Source organism: Physeter macrocephalus, chromosome 9, assembly GCF_002837175.3.
Source record: "Physeter macrocephalus isolate SW-GA chromosome 9, ASM283717v5, whole genome shotgun sequence".
NCBI classification, from domain to species: domain Eukaryota; kingdom Metazoa; phylum Chordata; class Mammalia; order Artiodactyla; family Physeteridae; genus Physeter; species Physeter macrocephalus.
The window spans coordinates 39,944,327-39,971,455 of record NC_041222.1 but is presented as its reverse complement, the minus strand read 5'-3'; the positions used below and the strand labels follow the sequence as shown (position 1 = coordinate 39,971,455).

Sequence of the window (27,129 nt, the reverse complement as noted above, 5' to 3'; positions counted from 1 at the left end):
AGAAAACAGTTAAACTCTGGGGTATATGTTGTACAAAGAAGGAAACATGTAGGCTTTAAGACAATCTTGAGAAGGAAAAACCTCTCTAAAAGAAAGAAGGAATAATAAAATTTAGAAAACTATAGATCTATACACTATAAAGATGAATGGTATTTTTTCTTTTAGTCCTTGTAGTAAGTAGGGAGTGAGGAGCATGGAAGAAGGAAAACAAGCACAGCTGAGTGGCATATTTTTGTTTTACTGTTAATTTGACACATCTGAACCAAAGCATTCACAATACTTGATATACTTTGAAGAGAATCATACACTATAGTCTTAGACATAACCACAGAACAAGCAGAACAATTAAAACTACATAAGGCCTTAAAATATATCCACAGTGTGTATTATTTCAATATTCATTCATTTACAAATTAGACTACATACCATTAATTTTATTTTTATTTTTCTTTCATTGTTTTATTCAAGCAGGATTCATTCAAGGAAAGGCAACTTAGTTTTTGTGTGAGCTTTATTTTTTTCACTACATTCGTTAATATAAAAGTTATGAATTAAACATTTTCTTATCTCCTGCATTCAGGAGTAAATCCATGAAACTCTCAGATAGTAATCCAAAACAACAGGTCCTATTCTTAAAAATAGTCAAAGTGAAAGGGATCAAACAGCCAGTCTGTTTGTGGTCTTAAAGAACATCTAATGGACTTTCAGGTTTTCTAATAGTGACAGTATTGCATTTCTAAGAGATTAGTCAAAATTTAAAACAACATTGCGTACAAAATTATTCTTGAAGCTCTAAATGCCTTTTAAACTACTAAAATGAAAATTTTAAGTAGTTGCCTCACAGTACCAAACTTATAAATCTAGTTAAAATTCAGTGCTATTGTGACTTATCATTTACAAGGTAACTAGTGGGTAAATTAACAAATGGCACAAAAATTAAGACTTACATCATTTTTTTTTAAAGGAGAAAATGTATGATAACCAGGGAATACAGAAAATTCAATGTATTTTACAATAAAATAATCTTTAAATCTCTATCCCTGTACAACAGGGTTTAGGTCATCTTTAGTGAACTTGCATGTTTTCATACAGTTTATTCTGAGCACTTTAATTGTTTTAGATATACAGCTTTTTATTGAAAGAATATTACATTTGTATACCAGGATAAGATTTAGTACATTGAGATGTTTTAAAAATATTTATAAATTTATTTCTGATATGCAAAAGCATTTGGCAATACTTTCATAGCATTTGATCTTATAGAATTAAAATTTCATACAGTACTCATCTTGATGTTTAAAAAAAAATTCACAGAAAAAATATAAATTACACAGCCTGACTGCATGATACTGTTATTTCCAGTTTCTAGTTTGGTAATTAAAACCTTCATTAAGTCTGTTAACAAATCATTACCTGTACATTTATGAAGGCAACTGACATGATTTGCAAACAAAACCTTCAGGTTTTATGTTATTTACCAAAGAGTGCAGTTCAGCAAGGAAGAAAACCCAGTATGCAAATTTTCAGAATATTTTACAAATTTACCAGTTCCTGTGACACAAACTGTTTCAATCTTTCAAGATACTGTCCATAAAGTTCCACATCATTGTGACCTGCCCCTTCAACCCACAGAGGCTCCACAGGTCTTTGGCAACGCTCAAACAATGCGAGGCCATGTGAAAAGTCAATGACTTCATCTTCAGTCCCATGAATTATTAATACTGGAGAGGTAATCTTAGAGATTTTGTCAATGTTTGGGAATGCATCAAAACAGTAGGTCTTCTTGGTATCAGGAAAAGTGACTCGCATTCCTGAGGTCAAAGGAGAATGAAGAATAACAGCAGCACTCTCATACCAAGCAGCAAGATCCACAGATGGTACTGTCCCTATACTTTGGCCATATATAATCACATTTTCAGGGCGAATGCCATATCTTGTCCTAAGAGCAAACCAAGGAGTTTCTATGTCTGCATAGAGGTTCTTCTCTGTTGGTTTCCCAGAACTTGCACCATATCCAGAATAATCATATGAGAATATATTACAATTAATCCGTGATCCCAGTCCTATGTAAAAACTGCTCATCTGACCAAGATCAACAGCATTTCCGTGGGAAAAGAGTAAAGTGTATTTGGCATTGGGTGAGCAACGCACAAACATGCAGGCAATTCTGTTGCCTTTACTGGTTCTAGTCATGAAACACTCAATAGCATCTTTTTCTCTAGAAGAATATTGCCAGTCTGCTCGTTCTGATAGGTGTAACGTCCAGCGGCTTCCACTTTCATCACACATCAGCGTGTAAGTTGGATCAGGTGGCAAAAATGCTAATTTTGAAGCAATTTTCCCTGGACAAGGTGGACAGCAGAAGAGGCAACATAGCTCACTAAATGAAAGATTATTCATCTTCTGAAAAAGAAAAGAATAGTCAATGTTTTAATCATTGAATGTCCATTCTGCATTTGCATACAATAAAAGTTAAAACAAAGACACCAGTAAATTCTACTACTGGACAGTGTCTACTACTATTATATCAAGTATGCTTTCCCAAATAGATTTTTGGCATCTTTCTAGAAACACTAAATCGTGAGGTGAGGCAAATATTCCTGACCAGGAAACAGACTCAAATACTATATGACATGTTGCAAATAGTAGTTGATATTTTATAATACTTAACCAAAATATGAAAAATGATACTCTTACCAGAGAGTAGAGGTATACATTTGTTATTTCTCCACAAATAACAACATAGTAGGTATGAAATATCTTTAGTTAGCTTGTAATTTCTGTGTAACTCAGTGAAAATTCTCAGAACCTCGTGAGAAGCTAGGGATTTAACGTAATATAGTAAATATATAATAATAGCACTTACTATTTGTCAGGCATTGTGCTAAGAGTTCTATGCATATTAGCATGTTTAATCCTCTAAGCAATCCTGTATGGTAGTCTGAGAAAAGAAACCTGCACAAGGTGAGGAAGTGAGGGAGCCAGGATTTGACACCAGGCTCAGTCATTGTCCTACATCACTGGGCTACACTGCTTCAAGGGCTCAAAACACTATTTGTCTCAGAAGCTTATTATTTTAGCCATATTTGTCTCAGAAGCCTATTATGTTAGCCATAGTGCCAATGGCTTAAATAAATAACCAGTAAAACATTAAAATGTATATATGAATATATGTATGTATGAAATTATTGCCCAAATTAAGAAGGCATTATTATGGAAAAAAGATCTGCTCAAGGAAAATTTCCTAAATGGTTAGATGGAAATGAGCATAAGGTTTGAAGTCAGAGTTGTGGTAGCACTTACTAGCCGTGTGCCCTTGGGCAAATTATTTACCTTTTTGACCCTCACTGTCTTCATAAGTAAATGAGGCCAATGCCTACAATGAACAGAGTGGTTGTGAAGAACAAATATAATGATATCGTTAAGGCATTCAACATAGTAATGGCTGTAGAGCTGACACACTCAAAAATGGTCCACTTTCTCCTATGCCTTTTTCATCAATATTTTAAAAGTAGCCACAGCTCATATTAACTCAGAAACAAAATAAAGTACTACTTGTTTGCCCTACCAGCATTTCCTTCTAATTATCCTTTCTCAAATTCCTATCTCTTTTTAGCAGTAGACCATTGCTTAGTTCCAGGAAGAAGGCATTCAAAACAAACACCTTCCAGAGGTTTGGTGCACAGAGGCTCCACAGGTCTTTGGCAACGCTCAAACAATGCGAGGCCATGTGAAAAGTCAATGACTTCATCTTCAGTCCCATGAATTATTAATACTGGAGAGGTAATCTTAGAGATTTTGTCAATGCTGTAGGGAAAGAGAAGGACGAAAGAAGTCAACAAATTAAGTATGAAAAGGAAACAAATTTTCTTGTGTTATATTAGATAATTTAAACATCAGAACCATCTTTGAATCAACTCAGAAGGGACAGATACCTCTTAGATTTCAAATAAGATTCAAAAGTCATCTTTACATTACTCCCTACCTTAAGATTATCTGAGGACGTTAACTTCATGCACTTCTGTTTTGAGGGAATCACTCAATAACTATAGTCATCCTACTTCGCCTTTCTACAATGTTATTTTAGCACAGAAACTTAGGTTGCAAGGAGAGGATGAAACCAAGGACCATTTCAGCTATGTGCTAACTTCATACCTCTCTGCATTTTTTTCTCCCTCCCAATAACCTACTAAAATGATAGCAAAATATTTTTTTTTGTTTTGGGTATTTACTACAAAAATAGGAAGAATATAATAAAACATAACATTTTGGAGCTGGAAAGCAGATGAATATGTGAGATAACAGATTAAAAGTATAGGAGAAAACACAATTTTTAAGAGGATAGAAGGGTAAAGTGAAGAACGAATCCAATTTATGAAGGCTAGGAACTGACATTCAGATAAAGGCGGGTGATTCAAATCTACAGAATTTGTTCAAAGTCTGTTTAAGAAATAGTGTCCTGCACACTCCCCGCCACCCCAGTTCTTTTCTTTCCCCTTCCTTTTGCAGCTGGGTAACTGCCCTCTACCTAAAACTGGAGGGTTTGTGGATTAGGGGATTGCTGGACACAGTTCAAGGCAGAGGTACCAAATAGCAAGTAAACATATACATGTTGGCTGCTATGAACCCATTTTCCCTACTGGGCTCCCAGAATGCTGGCAGCCAAGCCTCCACCTTTTAAGAGATAGTTGTAGGAAGAGTCTTCTTTGGAGACTATATATCTGCCTTAAGAGGAAAGATAAATACTGACATCGGGGTGGGAGCCCCAACTAATTGGCTTGGCCAGGTCACTGGATAGTGAAACTCACAGTCAACAAGTCTTAATTCCCCACACTTCAGGCCAGCTCTTTAGTTCCTTAGTCTTCCATATGAGCACACAAGTAAGAATTATCGGACATCAGAGGAGATGTCACTTTACATGTAAGACAAGGATAAAAATAAACAGTAAAAAAGGGCAACTTGGAAGAGACAAACAATACAAAGAAGAAACCTTACAAAGAACAATCCTTTAAAAATTTTCTGAGAGAAAGAGGCGCAAGGCATTATAACTATAAAATGAGGACAGAATCTTGAAAAAGAAGAAAATCATCAACGAAATAATTCAAGGCAGCATTTGATAAGGAAAAAATGCTTGGGTATATTATTTGCTGTCAACTCTTCAATAGTAGAGAAATTAAACAAAAAAGGAAACGTATGATCTTTTTCAAACAGTTTACCGTTAGTGCTGCACTGTTGGTGCAGCTGAAATGAAAGAGGGAGCTAAACAGAGATGTAATTTGGCAATAGTTTACCCCAAACGTCTCCGTATCATTCCTACCATTCAGCTACAAAGTATAATGCACATACCTTCCAATCTACCATTTTCTAAAACAAAAACAAACCCCCAATAAATGTAAAAACTAAAAATCTCCCACAGCCTGCTCTGGTGATAATATCATATGCTCCCATACGCTTCCCTACCGAAGTAACCCCTTACTGGCTAATAAAGAAAAAATTTGTTTTTGAAATGACCCTTGCTGTTCTTATAAAGAATCAAGTGGTGACTTGGCCTTTGGCCTATCTATCATTCACAAAGAATCTTTGTATTGCTGCCAATTTGGGAAAGGAAATAAGACTGAAATTTGCCAGCCTGTCACTTCTTGCCTTCTTCCTTTCTTTGAGAAAAATAGGCCATCAATTTTTTTGTAACAATGAAGAAGAGCTAGTGGGAACTACCAACCTGTGTTGAGAAGCATGAGGAAAAGTAGCCCTTCTTTTAAATTTGTCTAACACTTATGTTTGCAGACTTTGTGGGGGCAATAATTATTCTGGCTCATTTAAGACTCAACATTTTCGCAATTCACTTCTTTTGTAAATCAGATATCACTAATTAGACATGTTCATTCATTTTTTACAGAAGATTTTAAAAATTTTTTTATTAATTTATTTATTTATTTTTGGCTGTGCTGGGTCTTCGTTGCTGAGCGTGGGCTTTTCTCTAGTTGCCGCGAGTGGGGACTACTCTTTGTTGCGGTGTGCAGGCTTCCCACTGCAGTGGCTTTTCTTGTTGTGGAGCATAGGCTCTAGGCACACAGCTTCAGTAGCTGTGGCACGCAGGCTCAGCAGTTGTGGTTCGCAGGCTCTAGAGCACAGGGTCAGTAGTTGTGGCACACAGGCTTAGTTGCTGCACGGCATGTGGGATCTTCCCAGACCAGGGCTTGAACCCGTGTCCCCTGCATTGGCAGGCAGATTCTTAACCACTGTGCCACCAGGCAAGCCCCGTTCATTCATATTTTATGCACGTGTCTCATTTTCCCTCTACTTGTTCCTCTCCTCCAGCATTATGCACCTCATTGGATGGTACCATCGTCCACTAGCAGCTCAAGTCAGAAACCTGGGAATTATATTCAAATTCTTTTGTTTAGCATCCTATATACAGTCTGACATTTAGTTCTATCAATTTTTTCTCAAATTCACTCTCTTATCTCCAATACTAGTGCCACCATCTGGGGTATAAGGCTCTCAGCACTTTTCACTTGGGTTACTACTGCTCAAACACTTCAGCCTTCTGACAGATGACCTGCCACCACTTTCTTCACAAATTAATTTTTCCACAATTTCTATAATATATGTAAAATAGGAGCTCATGGCTGAGTGAACTGTATCATGAATACCGTTTAAGTGATGGAAAAAAATTCCCTCTAAAGTTTCTTCGAATTAAACTATTTGAATATTAATACTTACTTTGGGAATGCATCAAAACAGTAGGTCTTCTTGGTATCAGGAAAAGCGACTCTCATTCCTGAGGTCAAAGGAGAATGAAGAATAACAGCAGCACTCTCATACCGGGCAGCAAGATCCACTGATGGTACTGTCCCTATACTTTGGCCATATATAATCACATTTTCAGGGCGAATGCCATATCTACAAAGTTCAGAAGTTTAAAAAAAAAAAAAAAAGAGTTGGAGAGTCAGACTGGTATGAAGTGTTCAATCACTACTAAAGGACTTAATCTTAAAAAAGAATGACAGAATGAGACAATGTCAATAAATTTATATTTAAAATTTAAGTTTCTTAGTCATCACTAACATATTTAATGCCACAATAAAATCTATATTCAGTTATTTCATCTGTTTCAAGTCTATCTTTTGGAAAACAAAGTTCAGAAGTTTAAAAAAAAAAAAAAAAAGAGTTGGAGAGTCAGACTGGTATGAAGTGTTCAATCACTACTAAAGGACTTAATCTTAAAAAAGAATGACAGAATGAGACAATGTCAATAAATTTATATTTAAAATTTAAGTTTCTTAGTCATCACTAACATATTTAATGCCACAATAAAATCTATATTCAGTTATTTCATCTGTTTCAAGTCTATCTTTTGGAAAAATAATGGCTGAGGTCTCTTAAAATTTTAATCTTAAGGAATGAATTTATTAAATCATTTATGCAATTCAATGTAGCATATTATTGACTATATTTGGAACATATTATGTCACTAATATTTTAATGGACTGATGTTTAATGGAGATTTAGTGTTTATTTTCCATTCAATGTAACAAAGGTTCTTTATTTCTCTAGGCATTAAAAGTGGTTCATTTTATTTTCTGAAGTTGGTCATAGTGACGAAAATGCAACATATAGTTACAGTATGGAATGATGAATAAAATATATGTATTGTTTTAGCCAAGAGCAAATTACTTTTGAGATTTGCATTTATTTACCCGTAGAAATGGGACTAATGATTGGAAAGATCAATAGATGAATGAGAATTCCAAAAGCCACATGGGTCAGTGATTTATGAATACTTCCTTTAAAAATGATTCAGATTTAAATATATGAACTCACTAACTCAATTATATTAGGTATATACTATGTTCCAGGCATTGTTACTTGTCTACAGTATAAATGTCCTAACTATAAACTACTGCAAGTGTAAGTGAGGTACTATAGGAGCTAATGAATGTGGGATTAAGGGCTAGAGTGACATCAAATATGCCTTTCCACTTCAGCAGTCTGACAGCAGTCATTTCTGGATGCTAAGGGCCATTTGCACAACAGCTTTTAGTCTTCTAAAAATGTAATAAAGCTTTCCAAGTATCTGAACATTCACCAGGAAAGAGCAAGACAAACCCTATGCGCTCCCTACGGCTCTTCCCAGAGGCACAGGAGTATTTGGACTATATAGGTGGTGACATACCTCTCCATAGTTTCTTCAAATCAGTCCTACAGAAGAATTTGGACCATATCCCAAAGATTGGGTTCCATCTACTCCAGACTGACTCTAAATGTAGCTAAACTCAGAAAAGCTTTTTTTGCACTTCCCTGGTGATGCACTGTTTAAGAATACGCCTGCCAACGCAGGGGACACAGGTTTGATCCCTGGTCTTGGAAGATCCCACATGCTGCGGAGCAACTAAGTCCATGTGCCACAACTATTGAGCCTGCGAGCCAAAACTACTGAGCCCAAGTGCCACAACTACTGAAGCCCGTGCGCCTACAACCCATGCTCCGCAACGAGAAGCCACCACAATGAGAAGCCCATGCACCACAACTAAGAGTAGCCCCCGCTCGCCGCAACTAGAGAAGGCCCGCGCGCAGCAATGAAGACCCAACGCAGCCAAAATCTATAAATAAATAAATAAATTCTCTACACAGAATCTTAAAAAAAAAAAGCTTTTTTCTTTGCAACAGACCTAGCTTCATAGGAATGAATAAATTAGGAAAATGAACATTTGCAGCATCGCATCAGCATAACGCTAGGGGCTGCATGGATGCTGTTTAGCTGAACAGCAGAACTGTTGGTGGCAACAATGGGTTTTAGGCTAAAGCTAGCAATGGCAAGGCTCCAGAGTAGCAGAAGCAGCTGCCAATTTACTATCAGAGAACTCAAAGCAGTAACAGAATTTCAGAATAGTACACGTTAGAAAGGACTTCAGAGACCATCTAATCTAGGTTGGCTGCTTACTGAGCAGATGTTAAAAGTCAGAGTAAGTTAATGACAGACCTGTAATTAGAACCCAGGTATCCTGACTGCAGGTCCAGTGCCTTTTCTATTACAGCACACAGATAATGAGCTCAAATACTGTGGGGGAAAGGCTGCATAATGAATATTTATATTTTATTTTCTATAGATCCATCAGAAGTTCAGAAACATGGTTACTATAGATATTCAATTATCCTTAAAGGGAGGTTATTCAAATAATAATTATTTAAGTTATTTTTTCCCTTCCTGGTTACTTAAGCCCTTTTTTACCTTAATGAAGTAAAGGAAATGAAAGGCATAAATTCTAATTACACACATTTTATTAGATGATAGAATTCAAGAAGTGGAAAGAATCTTGGAGATCATTTAACTCAACCTCTTCATTAAACAGACTAAGAAACAGGCTCAGAAAAATTAAATAAATTTCCCAAGACTTCCTAACCTTACTAACTCTTCCAACGATATTTAGAGTTCAACATAAGAGAAATTTTAAGTCTGAAATTCTATGCTAAACTAGTATGTGAGACTAGGTAGCAATCTATCTGTTCTACTCCTATTCTTCATTCATACTGGTCAAGTGTATAAAAAGATTAATGAACCCAGACTAGAAATCACTTTAGAAACTTTCCTGTTAATTGATATCTGATAAGATTTTTAAAAAAATAATAAAGCTGACCACTTACAAGAGGGGATTCTTTTACATAAACATAGAAAGAACACTCAACTGGATACTAACATGTTTTGCTTGAATAAATTTATACTTTTGTGTTACCTGGAAGCACTAATAATGAAGGCTATCTGCTTTTAGCACCTTTAAAAACTATACTAATTCACTGAAGTTGAGTTACAGTATGTGAATTTTATTGCAATAAATCTGTTATTAAAAAATTATCATATTTTCCTGACAGGTATTATATATATACTATATTCAACTGGCTGAATCTGAAAGGGGGAACTCAGTTTTGTTTGCGGGCCTGAGGGGACTGACATGAGTATAACCGAAGCATGTTTTGACTGTGGTTGTTTGTTTGTTTATTTATTTGTGGGTGTGTTGGGTCTTTGTTTCTGTGAGAGGGCTTTCTCTAGTTGCGCTGAACGGAGGCTACTCTTCATCGCGGTGCGCGGGCCTCTCACTGTTGCGGCCTCTCGTTGCGGAGCACAGGCTTCAGGCACGCAGGCTCAGTAGTTGTGGCTCATGGGCTTAGTTGCTCCGCGGCATGTGGGATCTTCCCAGACCAGGGCTCGAACCTGTGTCCCCTGCATTGGCAGGCAGATTCTCAACCACTGCACCACCAGGGAAGCCCCGGTAGTTTTTAAGTTTATAAGTTTTTACCACTTTGTGCCTGCCTCCCTCCCACCCCTAAACTCCATAATTACTACTTACCATCTATTTTTTTCTTACTTGTCAGAAATATGTTTTCATAACATTTCAATTGACTTAAGAATCCCTTTTATACAGAACTCTGCTATGAGACCATAGTTTTACTATATATCTTGGAGGGGTAAATGTTTCTAAAGATATTTTCTAAAAAAGGTTATATCTACTAATGAAATTGAGAAAGTTCTTCCCAACTAACTGAAACCATTAATATTTAAACATTAAATTAGGAATAGTAAATTTTCTTTATGTACTCTAGCTTCAGTCTAAAATACTCTGGAGGGATTTCCCTGGTGGTGCAGTGGTTAAGAATCCGCCTGCCAATGCAGGCGACACGGGTTCGAGCCCTGGTCCGGGAAGATCCTACATGCTGCGGAGCAACTAAGCCCACGCACCACAACTACCGAGCCTGCTCTCTAGAGCCGGAGAGCCACAACTACTGGAGCCCGCGTGCCACGACTACTGAAGCCGGCGTGCCTAGAGCCCACGCACTGCAACGAAGAGTAGCCCCTGCTCACCGCAACTAGAGAAAGCCCGCGCGCAGCAATGAAGACCCAACGCAGCAAAAAAAACAAAAACAAAAACAAAAAACGGAAAACAAAAAAACCTCTGGAAGTTAGGCAGCTTATTAAGGTACAATGAAGAATAATTTGTACTAAGGTATCTTTCTGTTTAGTGTACATTAACTGTCTGATGAGAAAATACACTGAAGGATACAAAATTGCAATCTTTTTCAAGAAAAATTTATAAGTTTCTTTGTGACTAGAAAAGATTGTTATTTCTATTTATTAATTTTTACTTATTAATTATATAAAATGATGCAAACCCTGCCTTAGGATTTTAACAATCTAGCCTCTTACTCTGTTAATGACACATCAAGTGAATGATTAGCTAAATCACTGTTTTCTCTCATTCCCTTGAAATGTTGCAACTTTGAATAAACATTTTTATACCACAATCCAATAAGTTTCTAAAACCAAACATTTTTCACTGGCTTAAATTTTTAGGAAAATCACACACACACACACAAGCTGTCAAACTCTTTTATGCTATTATACAAAATTTAAAATTACAATCTAAAAGTGTAACTCTTCATAGGTTTATACTGGTAAATATAATCTTTATTTAGTACTTCAAGATGTGTTACAAAAACAGATTTTATTCTATTCTTATACAAGACAATTTCATCAGCCATCACAAATGTGTTAAACAATTCCCCATCACCATTTACCTTGTCCTAAGAGCAAGCCAAGCAGCTTCTATGTCTGCATAGAGGTTCTTCTCTGTTGGTTTCCCAGAACTTGCACCATATCCAGAATAATCATATGAGAATATATTACAATTAATCCGTGATCCCAGTCCTATGTAAAAACTGCTCATCTGACCAAGATCAACAGCATTTCCGTGGGAAAAGAGTAAAGTGTATTTGGCATTGGGTGAGCAACGCACAAACATGCAGGCAATTCTGTTGCCTTTACTGGTTCTAGTCATGAAACACTCAATAGCATCTTTTTCTCTAGAAGAATATTGCCAGTCTGCTCGTTCTGATAGGTGTAACGTCCAGCGGCTTCCACTTTCATCACACATCAGCGTGTAAGTTGGATCAGGTGGCAAAAATGCTAATTTTGAAGCAATTTTCCCTGGACAAGGTGGACAGCAGAAGAGGCAACATAGCTCACTAAATGAAAGATTATTCATCTTCTGAAAAAGAAAAGAATAGTCAATGTTTTAATCATTGAATGTCCATTCTGCATTTGCATACAATAAAAGTTAAAACAAAGACACCAGTAAATTCTACTACTGGACAGTGTCTACTACTATTATATCAAGTATGCTTTCCCAAATAGATTTTTGGCATCTTTCTAGAAACACTAAATCGTGAGGTGAGGCAAATATTCCTGACCAGGAAACAGACTCAAATACTATATGACATGTTGCAAATAGTAGTTGATATTTTATAATACTTAACCAAAATATGAAAAATGATACTCTTACCAGAGAGTAGAGGTATACATTTGTTATTTCTCCACAAATAACAACATAGTAGGTATGAAATATCTTTAGTTAGCTTGTAATTTCTGTGTAACTCAGTGAAAATTCTCAGAACCTCGTGAGAAGCTAGGGATTTAACGTAATATAGTAAATATATAATAATAGCACTTACTATTTGTCAGGCATTGTGCTAAGAGTTCTATGCATATTAGCATGTTTAATCCTCTAAGCAATCCTGTATGGTAGTCTGAGAAAAGAAACCTGCACAAGGTGAGGAAGTGAGGGAGCCAGGATTTGACACCAGGCTCAGTCATTGTCCTACATCACTGGGCTACACTGCTTCAAGGGCTCAAAACACTATTTGTCTCAGAAGCTTATTATTTTAGCCATATTTGTCTCAGAAGCCTATTATGTTAGCCATAGTGCCAATGGCTTAAATAAATAACCAGTAAAACATTAAAATGTATATATGAATATATGTATGTATGAAATTATTGCCCAAATTAAGAAGGCATTATTATGGAAAAAAGATCTGCTCAAGGAAAATTTCCTAAATGGTTAGATGGAAATGAGCATAAGGTTTGAAGTCAGAGTTGTGGTAGCACTTACTAGCCGTGTGCCCTTGGGCAAATTATTTACCTTTTTGACCCTCACTGTCTTCATAAGTAAATGAGGCCAATGCCTACAATGAACAGAGTGGTTGTGAAGAACAAATATAATGATATCGTTAAGGCATTCAACATAGTAATGGCTGTAGAGCTGACACACTCAAAAATGGTCCACTTTCTCCTATGCCTTTTTCATCAATATTTTAAAAGTAGCCACAGCTCATATTAACTCAGAAACAAAATAAAGTACTACTTGTTTGCCCTACCAGCATTTCCTTCTAATTATCCTTTCTCAAATTCCTATCTCTTTTTAGCAGTAGACCATTGCTTAGTTCCAGGAAGAAGGCATTCAAAACAAACACCTTCCAGAGGTTTGGTGGCACCTAATTTTCTCCAAAAAAATCTAAATAAAAGGATAGGAAAAAATAGTACTTCATCATACCAAAAAATGAGAAACTATCACCTCAGAAGAGTGACTAAAGTGTTGAGTACATATGGAAAGAAAGGAATGCCTTTTTCATTAATTACTGATTCAAAATCTAGTTTATATTGCTTAATACAAATGTGTTAATTTCCCAGTGTAAACTAATTAGGTAGAAAGAAGAAGAAACAGCACAGAGAGAGAAGAGTAGGAGTGACATGAAAGGCTTTAAAAGATGAGTAAGGGAAAGGCAGAAAAATGTCTCTTGGCTAATTGGAAGCACCTTTACTTGTTATTCTGTTTTTATTCACTTTCGGCCTTCAAAATGAATATAGCCTGAATAAGTTAATGTCTTACTCTGGCTGGAACAAGAGTCAGATAGAACAGAAATGACAATTAGGTGTCATCCTTAGTGCTAACTCTAATTGGCTCCATGACATGTTGTACTGAGGAGGATTCTGAGAGCATGCCCAGGGCTTACTTAGCAGGCAAAGAATGTGTGATAAATTAGCAAAGTCTACCACAGAATTTGGCTACAAATCTATTATCCTGGTCAGGAGGATAAAGGATCTGGTGAAGATGGCAGAGAAGCGAGTTCAAAGGGTCAGTTCCAAAGAAGGAGATGATCCCCAAAACAAAAACAAACAAACAAAAAAACAAAAAAACCTAAATACAAAGAAGGAGATAACCTGGAAAAAGATGAGGTAGAAGGTACAATGTATCAGTGCTATCCGTTTATTAATCTGCCTATGGTCATTTCTTACCCCCAATTACCTTACACGCCATCAACTGCTGACCCTCAAGAGCATATTAAAAGCTTGCTTAAGTAAACTGTATATAGCTATACTATGTTCCTGTAATTTACCACCTGAACGTGAAGACTTTTATGTACTATAATAAAGTAATTTTGAAATAAACTGGCTGACCGAACATATATAATGCTGCAGAGACGATTCTGAAGATGAACACCAAAGGAAAAAATTAGACGAGGAAAACGCTGCAATGCCAGGGTCAAGTCAAATGAAAGACAATCTGACCTTCTTAATGGTGGCAGAAGAAATTATTCCCACCTCCACTACCTCAAACCCAGACAACTGGTATCCACTTAATAAAATAAACTTGGAAATTATCGCTTTCCTAATAATAGGTCTGATATAGGGCAGCAACATAGACTTGCTTAAAAAAGTTATTCTCTCCTTTTCTATAAATGTGAAATTTTTCACAATAGAAAATATAAATAAAACAAATAAACCTAAGTTTTAGTATGATCAGAGCAGAGCTGGGCAAATTACTGAGGGAGAATATCTTATTCTTGATAAATCACTGAAATATCTTGTTAAATTTAGATAATTTAAATCCAATTTGTTTCATATAACTCACCTGAATATAATCATTATTTACTAGTTATTTCTTGACAACAAAATCTTGAGGAGACAAGGCAGTGAGTAATCAAAGATGGAAAACAACAGAGTTATGAGAGTACACAAAAGTCATACAACAAATTGAATAATTTGTAGCTGATTTTTTGGACCAGACAAAACAAGTATTTAAAATAAGTTATAATAAACCTATTTAAAGAGAGAGAGAGAGAGAGAGAGAGAGAGAGAGAGAGAGAGAGAGAGGAGGGAGTGAGAGAGAGAGAAAACTTAAAGATGAAGCAGAAAAAAGTGTCAGAAAGAAAAATTCAACTGGAATCCCTGGTATAAAAAAAATCAGTATCTGAAATAAAGAATTAAACTGATGGGTTTGGTACAAGTATTGGTTAACAGTTGAATAACACATTAGTGAGCTGGAAAATCAGGTTGAAGAATTCCCAGGTATGGAATTTTTCAGGGGGATGAAGAGATGGAAAATATAAAAGAAAATTTAAGGAGGATTTCAGTAGAAATACCAAGATCAATACTATAGGAGTCCCCTCCAAAAAAAGAGGAGAAAATAAAGACAATCTACTAATTTTTCAGAATTAAAGAGAGAAAATTCAGATTGAAATAACTCAGAATGCCAAATAGGTATTTAAGAAAACTTTCACAGCTAGACAAATTACAGTAAATATTAAAACTGCCAGAAACAAAAATCTGAAAGTTTCCAAAAGGGAAGAACAGATTACTTACAAAGGAACAAGAATCAGATGAACATCTAACTTTTGAATAGCAACACTAGAAACCAGAAGACACTGAAGGGATAAGTTTAAAGTAAGGAAAAAGCTTTGAAGCTAGAATTTCACACAGATAAAATACCAATTTAATATGAGGATAAAATAAGGATATCTGCAGGCACACAAAAACTCAGAAGGTTTACTAAGTCAAGACCCTCTTTGAAAAACTCCAGCAAGGAGGAAAAGAAATGCAAGAGAAGTCTGAGATATGACAAATAAAGAATAGCTAATATAATGTCTTTTTTGGTAAGTAAGCAATGGGGGGAGTGGGGAAAGCAGCAAAGTATATCCCTAATAACCCAGAATCAAAACTTTGGAGAATACCAATGTAGAGGGGATGGAATAAGAGTTAGGGAGTATTTAAGATGTAAAAATGTGCCGGGGCACTGGTCACTTTAATTGTTCGGAATATTAATATTGATAAGCTTAAGACACAGAAGAAAAGCATGAATATGACTCTTATTTATTTACTTTGGCTGCACCAGGCGGCACAGGAGATCTTAGTTCCCTGACCAGGGAATGTACCCATGCCCCCTGCAGTGGAAGCATGGAGTCCTAATCACTGGGTCACCAGGGAATTCCCATTATGACTCTTAATAAGTCAGACATAACCACCATAAAAATGATACTTTGATACACCTGAAGAGTAGTTATAGTTTTCATTACAAATGTCTAGCCTTGAGTATTTATCAACATGTTAAAACTCAAGAAGGAGTGTAAACACAAAGAAATAAGAAATTAATGGTAGATATCAACAAAATAGAGAACAAAATGCAACAGAAAAAGAGGTCATTCTGGACCTCTAGTGCCATGCAGAGTATCTGACACATAATGGGGTTTCTAATTATTTTTTAGATGAATGAGTTAGTAAATCATTAAGATTAACTCAACCCTCTGCACCTCAGAAGCCCCCACAAAAGAAAGAAAAATGTTTACAAATCACATGTTAAGAAAGAAATCCAACATATTTTGTGACAATTACTTAGGTTTCTTGTATGGAGGCAGAATAGAAGCAATCAAATAAAAATGTATGAACCTGAATGAGGGAGGGTTCAGGCAGGAAAAGCATTGCTAGTTACTGAAATCATTCAGTGTGTTATGAAGACTACTGTTAAAGAATGTCCTTAAATAAAATGACATACTATAATCTCCTTCCCCTCTTTTTTTAAAAAAAAATAAATTTATTTATTTTTGGCTGAGTTGGATCTTCGTTGCTGTGCGTGGGCTTTCTCTAGTTGTGGTGAGCGGGGGCTACTCTTCGTTGCGATGCACTGGCTTCTCATTGCGATGGCTTCTCTTGTTGCGGAGCACAGGCCCTAGGCGCATGGGCTTCAGTAGTTGCGGCATGCAGGCTCAGTAGCTGTGGCTCACGGGCTCGAGAGCGCAGGCTCAGTAGTTGTGGCGCACGGGTTTAGTTGTTCTGCAGCACGTGGGATCTTCCCGGACCAGGGATTGTACCCGTGTCCCCTGTGTTGGCAGGTGTATTCTCAACCACTGCACCACCAGAGAAGCCCCTCCTTCCTCTCTTCTGATAGAAGAAATTACTGAAACGACTTCTGTCAATTCCTGATGTAATAACATTTACTGAAAAAAATCTCCCTTTCATCTCTTTTGTAATAGTTTCTTGGTAATGCAGATTGACTTACATTACTACCATCTACAAAGGACAATTGATTATTTTAGGGTTCAAGATTTTGTCATAATGAACAGTACTAGTACTCAATAGTCTTTTAAAAAAGGTTTTAGAGAAAATATTTTAAAAGTATCAATACTTATAACTTTTCTTCATTTTGTGTGGTATTTTGACAATTTCACTCTAAATAGTATCTGAGCTGATTTAAAGTCTTATCCAATTTAGAGTGTAGTCAGTAGATGATAAACTGCTTAAATTTTGATATACTAAATTTCATGTTAAGAACTACATTCTAAAGTCCAAGATGAATTTCTTTGAATTTGGCTTCATGCATGGAAATCTGGGGAAGTAATATTACATATTGTTTTGTAGAATGTCAGAATTTGTTACCTAGAGAATCTGCAATTACTACTCTCAGTCAGTTATACATCTATCTATTTAGCAATCAGGCTTCAAGAAGTCCCAGTGATTCAGAATAACAGCAACACTTCCCAGAGATTAATTTTTTAAGATAAACAAATCTCTGAGCATTCAAAGACAAAAAATAACTAAAAAGGGGAAGACTGCACAAAATGTCGACTGGTCTGTTTGCTACTGTAAAGATAACTCATTTTTGATGCTTATCTTTGGTTATAAAAATTAAAGCTTGATGTTTTTTAAACTGACAGAAGAAACCAGAAAAAATAAAAATAGATTTATAGCAAAGCCTGCCTAACACCAGAAATGGGTAAACGAGGTAGATGTTTGATTAGTAAGAGCAAGAGGTAGCAAAGATCAGAATGAAGTTTGAAGCGATGGCACAGAAGATACTCAACTATGAAAAAGCAGGAAAAAAAAAAATCAGATTTTAGGTTAGTTCTGTACAAGGGGGCCATGAGCCCAACACATTCCAGTTGACTAATCCAAAGGAAATCACCATACTACTACTATATAAAGGGGGTCAATCACATACAGCTCAGTAGCCTAGGGGTGTATCTCAATCAAATTAAGCTCACTTCAGTATCCTTGGAGGGCACCAAGGGAGTTAGGTACTGCCACCCTAAGATCCAGCATGTAATCTGTAGTAGCATTTACCGAAGTACAGCAACAAGTGAAACCACATGTGTTACTGTTTTTAGAGAGCTATATATATTACAGAGTTTAATGTATACAGAGAAGCTGAATAATCACCATTAAAGAAGTTTGGCACCAGCCTTATTTTTCCCTCAAGACAGAGTATCCAAAATATTTATAATGATCAAAATTTCTGCTAAATGTCACTTAGAAACTAGGTGTTTAGTACATGTTGTTTTAACACATTTTCTTATTTGTATATGTCTTATGTAGAAATACAGCTTATGTAGCCCTCATCTCTTTGGGGTAGGTTGTATTTATTTCTTTTAGATCATTGTAAGAATCAGCAGCAGAAGTACTCCACTGTCTGTGAGATCAAAGGACTTGATTGGGCGATTTTGCTAGGAAAACTTGCAAGACAGAACACATGGGTTTTGTTACATGGGAATGGAAACTTAAAAACTCGGGAAAAGTTTTTTTTAAAAAGCACTGTATTTTTTGTATTTCAAATTGGAAGGAGAAATTTGGCAAAATTATTTTCTTTTAAAGAGTCATGTCAGTTACTTTTAAAGATAGTTATAATTTTTAAATACTAATAAGATTCTAGAGATACTTAGTAACTGGGCCAATGTACCACCTGAAAACACCTATGAAACATGGTTTTTGTTGGTAAATTGAACAGGTACCTTAATAATTGCGAGTTTTAAAAAATTTAGAGGAGTTTCTCAAATAGGCAAAACATAATGGGTATGTCAAAATAAGTTTCCTTTCCCACTGGTGAGAAAAGTTGGGGTTAGACACATAAAGAAAGTTGAGGTCTACCAGAGGTACCAAAATAGTCCCAATCCTAGTGTTAGTATGAATTTATTTATTTATTTTTTCTTCAGTAAAAGAAAGTTAAACAGTAAGAATCAGAAGTGAGGAAACTGGATTTATGACAAGATTATAGAAGATGGAAATTAAGGCTGAAGAGCCTATATACTAGGCCAAGCAAACTAATTTGGCTCAGCACTCCTACACAGGTCAATGTAGCCATTTCTACAGTACTTATGTTTTCCCCTAGTTTCTTAATTCTTACTGCACTAAATACAGGAGGCACTAACCACATACGGCTACTTAAAGTAATTAAAATTAAATATTCAGTTCCTCAGCCACACTAGCCATATGTTGACTAGTGGCTACCAAATTGCACAGTGCAGAAGGAGCATTTCCATCACTGCAGAAAGTCCTATCGGGTAGTGCTGAACTAAAAGCTTTTAAACCCAGGCAATGCAGAACCAAAACTTACATGCTTCGTATCCATACTAGCTTTAAATGTTGGAGCTCCTTCCTCTCCAGTCTTTCCATCATAGTACATATAACCTATTTTTGCGGTACGCGGGCCTCTCACTGTTGTGGCCTCTCCCGTTGCAGAGCACAGGCTCCGGACGCGCAGGCTCAGCAGTCATGGCTCACGGGCCCAGCCGCTCCGCGGCATGTGGGATCTTCCCGGACCGGGGCACGAACCCGTATCCCCTGCATTGGCAGGCGGACTCTCAACCACTGCGCCACCAGGGAAGCCCATATAACCTATTTTTATAGGTCCTGTTGAACAATGTAACCACCCAGAACTAAATGAGATTACCTATACAATACTGTTTTAGAAGATTACTATCTTGACAAAAATATTACATCAAACCCAACCTTAATGTAAAAGCCATTTTATTTAAAATGAGGAATGCAAATCAATTAGTCTATCCATACATTTTAATGCATGGTTTTAATGTGTCAAAGGAATTCAATATTCTTGAAAGGTTCCTTGTATGCTGGAGTTGCAAGTAAACCATAAGAAACTATAAGAACATTTGTGATTATTAGTTAACTAATTTCTGAACACAGTCCATACAGTATTCTAAACACTTAAAATCCTGATGTTCCACTTAAGCAATGCCTGAACAAAGTGAATCAAGGTTTCCTGATTAAGTAGGACAGGTTGTCGACTTTTGCATATGCTAATGTCACAGATTCCCATAAAACTCTTGGCGACTGGACTGTGCAATTTCAAAGTCACACCTATACACGTTGCTAAGCATAAGCTAAAACATGAACAGGCACACATTTCCCTACCCATAATCGTCAGTTTTTGGCACTTCTATTGAAAAACTTTCCAAAACATGCTTATCCTCAAAGTTCACAGAAAAGCTGTCAACGTACATTGGTGAAGATATTCCACAAATATACATTATTTTCTCCACATTTATAATAAGTAAAATCTGTTTCTGGGACATTTTCCAGGTGAAAACACATTACACACCTTAAAATACCCATCTATAGCACAATATAATTAAAGTAGTCATAAGTTATAGAAAATTTAAGGACTATTTGATGATTATAAATGATGAACACAATCTTCTTCAAAAAGAGGGCTTATATTACTGGTATCCCAATTTGAATTCCTAAGAGTTATAAAAGAGATTATAAAACCATTTACCATCAACAATGAACAAGTACCCAATCAGCCATTCCTTACCAAGTAGTAAATAAAATAAGCTGTTCCAATAACGTAAGAAACTACTTAGCAACGGCAAAGTTTCTGTTCTCAGGCAATTGAATTGCTGTAAAATATCCTGGACCCAGAGTCAAAAGACAGAAATGTAAATGGTGATAACACTACTACTATATTTAAATAATTATTGAACAGGCTGCATAATTAAAATTACTAAAATACTAAAAAGTAACATTGTAATTATAAAAGTATTACAAGACATAGTTTTAAAACAGTCAAAACACAAGAGGTTAAAAAATAAAAACTAAGTCTTCCTGCCAGGCTAAAATAAGTACTGGTTAAAAGTCAATTTAAGAATTCAGTTCCCTAGATACTCTTCCCAACTCAGAAGACCAGAGGTTTACATTGGAAGAATCTTCTCTGAGGAATCAGACTAATCTGAAAGAAAGATTGAATGATACTTATATGGCAGAGGTTACATGGGGAAGTTGTGGGAATGATAAGGATGTGTGTTACACCAGGGGGCCTTCTGTAAGTGGGATGTCAACATGTAAGAAGTAGCAATATAATACTGTTATCTAGCAGACGTTGAGAATGGACTTGAGGACACAGTGGGGAACGGAAGGCTAGGACTAGTGAGAGAGTAGCACTGATACACATACGCTACCAAATGTAAAATGGATGGCTGGTGGGAAGCTGCTGCATAGCACGGGGAGATCAGCTCGGTGCTTTGTGACCACCTTAGAGGGGTGGGATAGGGAGGGTGGGAGGGAGATGCAAGAGGGAGGAGATATGGGGATATGTGTGTGCATATCGCTGATTAACTTGGTTGTACGGCAGAAACTAACACAACATTGGGAAGCAATTATACTCCAATAAAGATGTATAAAAAAATACTGTTATCTAGAGATATGGAGGTAAATATAAAAAGAATCCTTCAGACGCTCGGGGAACATGGCGGCGGCGGAGCCCGCGGTCCCGGTGCTCCCCAGCGGCGGTGGCGCGGGGGCGCCGTCGGGCACGGTCCCCGTTGCTCTTCTGCTTCTCGGTCTTCGCGCGGCCCTCAGTCGTACCGCACGGCGCGGGCTACGAGCTGCTCATCCAGAAGTTCCTCAGTCTGTACGGCGACCAGATCGACATGCACCGCAAATTCGTGGTGCAGCTCTTCGCGGAGGAGTGGGGCCAGTACGTGGACCTGCCCAAGGGCTTCGCGGTGAGCGAGCGCTGCAAGGTGCGCCTCGTGCCGCTGCAGATCCAGCTCACTACCCTGGGAAATCTTACACCTTCAAGCACTGTGTTTTTCTGCTGTGATATGCAGGAAAGGTTCAGACCAGCCATCAAGTATTTTGGAGATATTATTAGTGTGGGACAGAGATTGGTATGCTTGCTTGTTCATTTTTTCCAATTTGCTAAAGCATGATTCATACACAAACATATGTATATTGCTACTTATCTTTGTGTTTTTTTTTTCCTCCAGTTACAAGGGGCCCGGATTTTAGGAATTCCAGTTATTGTAACAGAACAGTACCCTAAAGGTCTTGGAAGCACTGTTCAAGAAATTGATTTAACGGGTGTAAAACTGGTACTTCCAAAGACCAAGTTTTCAATGGTATTACCAGAAGTAGAAGCAGCATTAGCAGAGATTCCTGGAGTCAGGAGTGTTGTGTTATTTGGAGTAGAAACCCATGTGTGCATCCAACAGACAGCTCTGGAGCTCGTTGGCAGAGGTATCGAGGTTCATATTGTCGCTGATGCCACGTCGTCGAGAAGCATCATGGACAGGATGTTTGCTCTTGAGCGTCTGGCTCGAACTGGGATCATAGTGACTACAAGTGAAGCTGTTCTGCTACAGCTGTTGGCTGATAAAGACCATCCAAAATTCATGGAAATTCAGAATCTAATTAAGGCGAGTGCTCCAGAGTCGGGTCTGCTTTCCAAAGTATAAGACATGTGAAGAACTGGTATGCTACTCACCATCAGGTGACAGGACTGTAAGCCCAGACAAGCTCATGTCTCTAGTAGAATTAAAATGTTAAGTCAAAAATTGGCTCCTTTTTTGCGCCTCTTAGTAAAACTTAACCAATTAGACCGTTTGGGTACCAGCATTTAGTTACAAATGTCAAAGGCTTCAGGTGCTGCTTACCTTCTTTTTATGTTAATGTGCTTTTATTTATTAAAAAAATTATAATGGAGGTGCCTGTTTTCTCTATACCATATACACTGATCATACTTTCAAAAGTGCACACTCTTGTGAAATTTTCTTAAATTGTGCACAGTTAAAGACAAAGATCTACCAGTAATAGTTTGACTTTTGTATTACTGTAAGATGTATGTTATAATGTTAATGTGGATTCAGTGCTTTTACTTTACAGGTTGACTGAAATAGGATTATTAAACGAGAATTTAAAAACAGGACTCTGGATCATGTTACCCCTTTCACTCAGTCAGGTTATTTATTATGCTGCACTGGTTTAACCAGACAAAGTTATGTTGAATAATTTTAACATAATTATGCTAATTGATTATGCTAATTTTCTTATTCTGCTCACCATCACTAATTCTCTGTTAATTTTCTCCTTTTTAACTGAATCTTTTACCCAGACTCATTCGCTCATTGCTTGTTTTAATTTTGTAAACAGATGGGAGGATTTGCAACACCATATCATTAGTGGAGGACTGTTTTAAGATCTTTGAAGTATTACTTTAGCTGAATAGCTTTATAACCATCTTGAATACATCTTCTAATATGCACAAGATTTAGCAAAAAGATAAAGGCTGGATAAAATGTAGTTTTAAAACATCCATATTCTTTTTTGAAATTTTTTCCACCTACCTTCCAATTACTGTTAATGCAAAAGGACTCAGTAATGATTTGGTAGTATTACTTCTGCAGTCATTACTACCATTCAGTAAATTTATTTTCATGAAATACTTACTATAGGGTTTTAAAGCTTTTTAAAAAATATGTGAAATATGAAACATTGGTGTCTTTTATATTAAAGTAATTAAAGAAAAATAAATAAATAAAAAGAATCCTTCAAAAGAAAGTTAATACTCCCTGGGAAAGGATATATCAAGGAGACAGACAGGGCCCTGGCTTGCTAATTTTCACAACAAACTGTGTAGAATCATTTGGCTCCTTAACCATATGCTTGTATGAATTTAATAAAAATAAAGATTTAAAACAAAAGTCTCTTCCCTAATCCCACCCCAAACTCAAACCAAACCAGGTTCAATCCCAGAAATTATGACGTTGGGTCATTTGCTTTTAGATCTGATGTTTAATACCACACTCATGTATTTATCCTCCACTATCATAATGTTTCATTATTACAAAAGATTAGAGAATTTACCCTACTTTTTCCCTTCTCTGCTCATTCTGATGTTATTTTTAAGTTTTTATAGGTTATTTTTATAACTTTCAACATTATACTTGAATCTCCATTTCTTGTTCCATCAACTTTAGGAAGTTTCCACTGGCTTCCTATGTAATCAAATACCATTATAATTGGCTATACAATTACCTTCACATTAAGTTTTATATCATTTGCAGTTTGTTTTATAATTATAAAATTTTTCTGTTTTATCTATAGGTTGATTTTTAAAAATTGGGTAACAATAAAAAGTATTTACAATGTTATCCACTGCCATCCAAGTAGTGGGATATTTTATGTCACTAAATTCCAAGCGTGAAGGTGTTTATAACTGATAACTGCTCAAAAATAAGGCACATTTCAGTTTGTTTCATATTTGGACTTTCTGAAGAGCCTTTAATTTTCCTAGAGCTGCTGCCTTTTTTTAATTTTCAGAAAATTCATAAGCTTTTATCACATTTAACATATTCCAACTTCTTATTCTTCGAATTTGTGCAACAGAATCTGTGTTGTTTCTGAAGATGTTCTTAGTCCCCAGTGAGTGATTTTAAACTGAAACAATTAAGTTCTGGGACAGTTCACAGCCCAGGGTTCTGTCTAGCTAGGATTTCTTTTCATCATCCTTCTGTTGTTTCATAATTTCATGTTTTAATTCTTCTGTGGGATTATTTTTTGTTTGGCTTTGCTAGAATACATCTCTAAGCATTTGCCCTCCCTCCCTCACAAGGGCCTGGGGGAAATAAAGCACATTTTAATGTACAATTTAAAAAAATTCTTACTTCGGGACTTCCCTAGTGGCACAGTGGTTAAGATCCCACACGCCTCAGCGTGCAACTACTAAGCCTACGCTCTGGAGCCCGTGAGCCACAACTACTGAGGCCTGCGTGCCTAGAGCCCATGCTCCGCAACGAGAGAAGCCACCGCAATGAGAAGCCTGTGCACCTCCATGAAGAGTAGCCCCCGCTTGCCTCAACTAGAGGAAGCCCGCATGCAGCAACCATGACCCAACGCAGCCAAAAATATTTATTTTAAAACAAAGTTCTTACTTAGATTTCACAAATGGCAAACTAGGCATGCTTTAGAATTACAAGTTTTTAAAGAAATTTCCACCCCAGCTTAAATCATTGGCCCACATCTTCTAGCATCCAATGTTGATTCCTAATACCAATCTGATTTTTGTTTTTTAAAGTAATTCCCATCTCTCTTCCACACACACACAAAAACTATGAGATTTTCCTTTATCCTGAGCTCTGAAATTTTATGAGACTATATCTAAATGTGTGTTTTCATTCATTCTGTTGTGTATTTAACAAGTCATTTTGATCTAAAGCCTCAAGACTTTCTTTAGCTCAAAGAATTTTTCTTCTGTTTTTGAATTCCCTCTCCACCTCTTTCTCTTTCTACCAGGAATTCTTATTTAGGAATCCTAGGACTATTATACTTACAAACTTTTCTTTCCTTTTCCCTTCTCTTTCAGCTCTATTTTCTAGGTAATTTCTTCTAGTTTATCTCACAGATCGCTACTTTGGTATTCTAGAGTATAAAATCAATTTTAACATTAAAACTTTTTGGTTGCGCTTCCCTGGTGGTGCAGTGGTTAGAATCTGCCTGTCAATGTAGGGGACACAGGTTCAAGCTCTGGTCCAGGAAGATCCCACATGCCACGGAGCAACTAAGCCCGTGCACCACAACTACTGAGCCTGCGCTCCAGAGCCCAAGAGCCACAACTATTGAGCCCATGAACCACATCTACTGAAGTCCGCCCGCCTAGAGCCTGTGCTCCGCAACAAGAGAAGCCACTGCAATGGGAAGCCCACGCACCACAGCGAAGAGTAGCTGCTGCTCGCTGCAACTAGAGAAAGCCCGCGCACAGCAACGAAGACCCAACACAGCCAAAAAAAAAACACTAAAAAACAAAAAAACCCCAACTTTTTGGTTTATGGGTGCAATATCCTCTGAAATCTCTCTTAGAATACTAAGTGAGCCAAATTTTTGTTGTTGTTCTGTCCATCTGTGTTTTTTAGATGTTTTGTTCCTTCTGTTTGTTCATCTTTGATTTTCATGCTGTTAGACTGCTTCTTCACTGATTGTTCATATTTATGAACAAAGAATTAAATTGAGTATCCTTTATATTTGTGTAAGCATGCTGACCCAGCAGACTTCTAGTCTGAATAGGACTGACTGGCTGCAGTCTTAGAACTCCTATAACTATGAAAATAGAGAGGATTTCTGGGGATAGGGTACTTTACTTGAGTCAGTCTCAAGTCTATCAATGAAAAACGTGTGTCCTATTTACCGTTTTCAATGGGAACAGAAGATACCTTGCAAATATTCAAGAACATGGCACAGCTTTAACTATTTGGTCCAGTAATGCAATTAGGGATTCTACCCAGTAAATTATTCAAATGAGTACAGTATAGTCCAGAAACTAAAAAGTTGGTGACTTTAGGGAAGTTAATCCCTTTAAATCTAATTTTCCTTTTAAATAAAATGAGAAGTTTGAACTAGATATTAAGATTTCTTCTACTTCTAAAACTTTACAATTAAGCTTCATTTACAGTCAAAAGCTTCAATACTCAATCTTCCACAGCATGTAAAAGAGTGAAAAGAGTGAATATATAATTTGAAAAACTTCAAAGATTTTCAAAGTTTCCCCCACCACTAAAAAGTACCTAAACAAGCATGTTAATTTATATTTTGCAAATTATAGTTAATGAGTTGTAATTTGGGGGAGGGGGATAGGCTAGTGACAATGTGGGGAGGGGGAGTGCAGGTATTCCTGAGGTGGGGTGAGAGATTCCTATTTCACACAGTTGCTTTTCAAAATGAGTGATTTCTGTATCTCCTGGCCACTCTGGGGGAAACAATGTGCTTTTTAAAATTGTGGTAAAATATACATAACATAAAATTGATCATTTTAAGCATTTTTAAGTGTACAATTCTGTGGTATTAGGTATATTTATACTGTTAGGCAACTAGCAAGCTGTATATTTAAATAAAATAAACCAAAACTAGGTTAACAATTCAAAGTTAATTTTTAAAATATGGGTTAAATATACTTTAAATTT

General features: G+C 36.6%; 3 protein-coding genes across 5 annotated transcripts; 1 reads left to right on the top strand and 2 right to left on the bottom strand.

Annotated features, from left to right (window-relative positions):
• Window positions 1-221: 221 nt before the first annotated feature.
• On the bottom strand, window positions 222-3,372 carry LOC112065760 (alpha/beta hydrolase domain-containing protein 17B). The gene is made up of 2 exons (XM_024126822.2): window positions 3,334-3,372; window positions 222-2,403 (listed from the first exon to the last, which is right to left on the bottom strand). Exons 1-2 carry the CDS (start codon window positions 3,355-3,357, stop codon window positions 1,534-1,536), a joined length of 894 nt encoding a protein of 297 aa, XP_023982590.2. The 5' UTR covers window positions 3,358-3,372; the 3' UTR covers window positions 222-1,533.
• Window positions 3,373-3,687: 315 nt separating this feature from the next.
• On the bottom strand, window positions 3,688-19,613 carry LOC102988262 (abhydrolase domain containing 17B, depalmitoylase). Of its 3 annotated transcripts, none has more exons than XR_008618227.1 (5): window positions 19,491-19,611; window positions 11,572-12,041; window positions 6,724-6,903; window positions 5,720-6,373; window positions 3,727-3,807 (listed from the first exon to the last, which is right to left on the bottom strand). XR_008618227.1 is itself a non-coding variant. In XM_055087136.1 (5 exons), the coding sequence occupies exons 1-4, from the start codon at window positions 19,557-19,559 to the stop codon at window positions 4,849-4,851; spliced, it is 732 nt and encodes a 243-aa protein (XP_054943111.1). In that variant the 5' UTR covers window positions 19,560-19,613; the 3' UTR covers window positions 3,743-3,807; window positions 4,809-4,848. The 3 variants fall into 3 exon arrangements, 2 of the variants coding, with proteins under 2 accessions (XP_054943110.1, XP_054943111.1); XM_055087136.1 differs by lacking the exon at window positions 5,720-6,373 and adding an exon at window positions 4,809-4,861 and having other exon boundaries at window positions 3,743-3,807; window positions 19,491-19,613; XM_055087135.1 differs by lacking the exon at window positions 5,720-6,373 and having other exon boundaries at window positions 3,688-4,861; window positions 19,491-19,613.
• A 2,013-nt stretch (window positions 19,614-21,626) lies between these two features.
• On the top strand, window positions 21,627-23,268 carry LOC102987988 (isochorismatase domain-containing protein 1-like). The gene is given in 3 exon segments (XM_024126821.3): window positions 21,627-21,719; window positions 21,721-22,065; window positions 22,165-23,268. Coding segments are annotated over 3 exon segments (891 nt in total). The 5' UTR covers window positions 21,627-21,641; the 3' UTR covers window positions 22,633-23,268.
• The last annotated feature ends 3,861 nt before the right edge of the window (window positions 23,269-27,129 follow it).